Source organism: Syzygium oleosum, unplaced genomic scaffold, assembly GCF_021117445.2.
Source record: "Syzygium oleosum isolate NSW1041296 unplaced genomic scaffold, Sole_v2.1 Sole_v2.05, whole genome shotgun sequence".
NCBI classification, from domain to species: Eukaryota; Viridiplantae; Streptophyta; class Magnoliopsida; order Myrtales; family Myrtaceae; genus Syzygium; species Syzygium oleosum.
Window position 1 is genome coordinate 7,196,357 of NW_026607489.1, and position 3,829 is coordinate 7,200,185.

Sequence of the window (3,829 nt, forward strand, 5' to 3'; positions counted from 1 at the left end):
ATCCGAAAGGGAAAGAAAGCGAACGTAGTGGGTGGTGACTAATGAAAGAGGTCGGGGCGAGCCGGTCGGGCCGGCCGAAGATCGAAGACGTGGTCGTATGATCGAAAAGTTGGAGGGTGAGTGAGCCAATTTTTGGGGGCTTTTCTTCAACTCTTTCCGGAGCTGAATCGTATGTGACATGGAGGTCAAGCTCAATTCTCATTGGGAGTGAGGTTAAAAAGCTTTGCCTTCTTCCCCCAACTGACCTTTCGTTTTGATAATTTCTACGCGAGATGATTGGTTAGTCGCTCTCGTTCTCTAATTTAGCCGAAGTTTTTATGTTGGTACTTTGCGACGATAGGTACCTCTGCGATTGATTTAGTTTGACCATACGGGACTAATTAGTTCCCGTTCACGATCACGAAACGTTGATGATTGGCCGACCCGGTCTTTAGCTTTACGATTAGTGTCTTGGGATCCGTCGTTCATCCGGTATTGTGAAACTCCGCGTGTTTGTCGTATGCTTTATCCTCAAGAATTTGCTATTTGTGATATTGAGTGCCTAATCCTTTTAAAGCGCTCGATTAATTTCAAGCGAGTTTTTGAGAAAATCACAAAGCGGCTAGCTAGTAAATAAGAGTGCCTGATGGATGGTCATATTTGGCTTCAAGCGAGGCAATCATACGACGATTCGGAAGGATTTCATTTTCCTCCAATGAATAAAAGTCCAATCCTACGCATTTTCCTTATATTTTAGAAAGTTTCAATTTTTGGAAAAATCTCATCCTGCGTGAAACGTGTGATAAAATTAAAACCCAGTATGAATAAAAAGGACACATTGGTGCACTTGGTCTTTGTTCTTCTAATTTTCTTCTCTCAACATGTCTTGGACCCAAAAAAAAGAAACACCATCTTTTTATCTTGCTCCCTTTGCCTCCTTACGTAAGACAAAGGGAATATGACACTAATCCAAATAACCCAAAATGCAAGGGCATAACTGCAAAGGCATGACATTATTGAGAGGAATGATTGGGACCTTCTCGAGTGGCTATAAATATAAAGCCAAACTTATGGTCCGGCAAAGACATCTTAAGTCCTTAATTATAACATCAAATCTCGATCCCTTCCAACAAACACTGTCTCATGCTTCATCTCCATCCTCCCTCCACGCCCTTTTATATCTATTAATACACACCCCTAACACAAACACCTGACAGCACTTCTCTCAACATCGTCTCACATAATATTCCTTAATGGCTATGGCCATGGCCATCGACGACGCACCGGAGCTCGACTTCTCGGCTTATAGCACCTCCCCCACCACCACCACGACCACCACGACAGACGATGAATATGGCTGCAACTGGAATGATTGGTCGCCGGTGGTTGATTGGAACGCTCTCTCCGGCGGCCAAGATGATTTTCAGGACCTAATTGAGTCCATGATAGATGAGAGTGGGCTTCAACCAGCTCGTTCCGGGGTGAATTACCAGGAGGGAAGTAACTCTCCATCCACCGACACGACCATGTTCACCGACGAGGAAGCCAGCAGAGATGACTCGAAAGGGTTGAGGCTGGTTCACTTGTTGATGGCAGCCGCAGAGGCCCTGACCGGAGTGAACAAATGCCATGAACTGGCTCGGGTGATATTGGTTCGGCTCAAGGAGTTGGTGTCCCCAACTGATGGAACTAACATGGAGAGGTAAACAACTTAACTAGCTAATATGAGTATTAAATTCAGATTAATATGTAATTATGTACAGTCGTCTTCCAATCTCAATCACACTCCCATGAAATTTGTTCTCTGTTTACTAATCTACGGTGGTCCTGTTAAATTTGAAAAAAACATTGTACTTGTCATAGATGAAATAATGTTGCTTATTAATGATAAAAAACCTTAGCATTGACGTAAAAGTTTTGTTATTTAATCGACAGATTGGCAGCTCATTTCACGGAGGCCCTACAAGGATTGCTTGAAGGTGCCGGTGGCGGTCATGGCAAGCACCTAATAAGCAGTGGCCCCCAACGCGACGACCACCACCATCACCACCAAACGGATGTTCTAGCCGCTTTTCAACTAATGCAAGACTTGTCGCCGTACGTCAAGTTTGGGCACTTCACCGCGAATCAGGCTATTCTAGAAGCCGTCACTCAGCACCGGCGAGTCCATATCGTGGACTATGATATCATGGAGGGGATCCAATGGGCGTCGCTCATGCAAGCTCTGGTCTCAAGGAAGGACGGTCCACCTTCCCCACATCTCAGGATCACGGCCTTGTCGAGAGGTGGAAACGGTCGCCGCTCGATCGGGACCATCCAAGAGACGGGCCGTCGCCTGACCGCATTTGCCGCATCAATTGGTCAGCCATTTTCGTTTCACCAATGTAGGTTGGACTCGGACGAAACATTTCGTCCATCCTCCCTTAAGTTAGTGAGGGGTGAGGCATTGATATTCAACTGCATGCTGCACCTTCCTCACTTCTGTTACCGGGCACCCGAGTCCGTGGCTTCCTTCTTATCCGGAGCCAAGACGCTGAACCCTAGACTCGTGACTCTGGTGGAGGAAGAATTGGGGCCGATCGGAGACCAAGGGTTCGTGAGCCGATTCATAGACTCCCTGCATCACTACTCTGCCCTGTATGACTCGCTCGAGGCAGGGTTTCCGATGCAGTGCCGGGCTCGAGCTCTGGTGGAGAGGGTTTTCCTGGGGCCCCGGATAGTCGGGTCGTTGGCTCGGATATACCGGACGTGCGGCGATAAGGAGGGCGGCTCGTGGCGGGAGTGGTTAGGTGCAACGGGGTTCAGGCCTGTGGACATAAGCTTTGCCAATCATTGCCAGGCCAAGCTCTTGTTGGGGCTATTCAATGATGGGTACAGGGTGGAGGAGTTGGCCAGCAACAGGCTCGTCCTGGGATGGAAATCTCGTCGTCTGCTCTCAGCCTCCATTTGGACTTCGCCCTTCGATTCTGATTCGTCGATCTCTTAATTTACTTTAGTTTCAAGTGTTTCTTAGGTCAATAATTTTTTCCCTTGTGAGACCAAATGATGTGACCGACCAAGTTTTTTAATTTGGGGTTCCCAAATAAATGCGGCTCTACTTGCAGCTTCTTGATTTTCATCCCGATGTATTTTTGTGTTGCCACCGGTTAATTTTGTCAACGATGTGGTTGATATTACCATCTATTGTCACTCCATCGACATACAAATTCATATGACCGTACCTCTTGCATTGTTTTGGCACGATTGGTCTTGAACTACACCAAACTACACTTGAAGATCTTCCACATTTGGGATTATAAGTACGAGTCAGCTGACTAATTATTAGTCAAGAGATCCTGCAGTCAACGAGAAGGAACACAAAAATCCACTCTCATGTTATGTCCGAATGTGCCCAAGGTTATGGATCATTGTCTCTCTAAAATCTCTTGGGTTGTAGAGAACAAAGCTAGTTTAGCTAGCTCTCAATCAAGGAGAACTTGAGGTGCGTTGAATGAAAAAATAGGTTATGCTTTGTGAACGCTTATCATGAAGAGCCACTATATGATTTAACGTACTCGAGGATGAAAGATCAATGTCAAATTTCGTAATACTCATGAATCACGTTCCCCACACACTTCTGACAATGATCTATAGTAAAGTAATTTCCTTTTTTTTTTCTCGGACTCGAATCGACAAGGAATCACTTATGATCTTGTTGCTATGAATCTTCGAATTCTAACCTAACGAAATAATGTGGATCGATTAGGACGAGGCTGAATTTGGAGATCTTTTTCTTAATGGAGTCGAGTATGCTTCCCACTCTTGTCACAACTAACCCTAATCCAACGTGATTTTCGATATTTCGAATCGT

The 3,829-nt window shown here is 45.6% G+C and overlaps 1 protein-coding gene across 1 annotated transcript; it reads left to right on the forward strand.

The window, feature by feature from the left end:
* The first annotated feature begins 1,218 nt into the window (after window positions 1-1,218).
* LOC115676305 (protein NODULATION SIGNALING PATHWAY 2-like) lies at window positions 1,219-2,965 on the forward strand. The gene is made up of 2 exons (XM_030599187.2): window positions 1,219-1,681; window positions 1,915-2,965. Exons 1-2 carry the CDS (start codon window positions 1,233-1,235, stop codon window positions 2,963-2,965), a joined length of 1,500 nt encoding a protein of 499 aa, XP_030455047.2. The 5' UTR covers window positions 1,219-1,232.
* The last annotated feature ends 864 nt before the right edge of the window (window positions 2,966-3,829 follow it).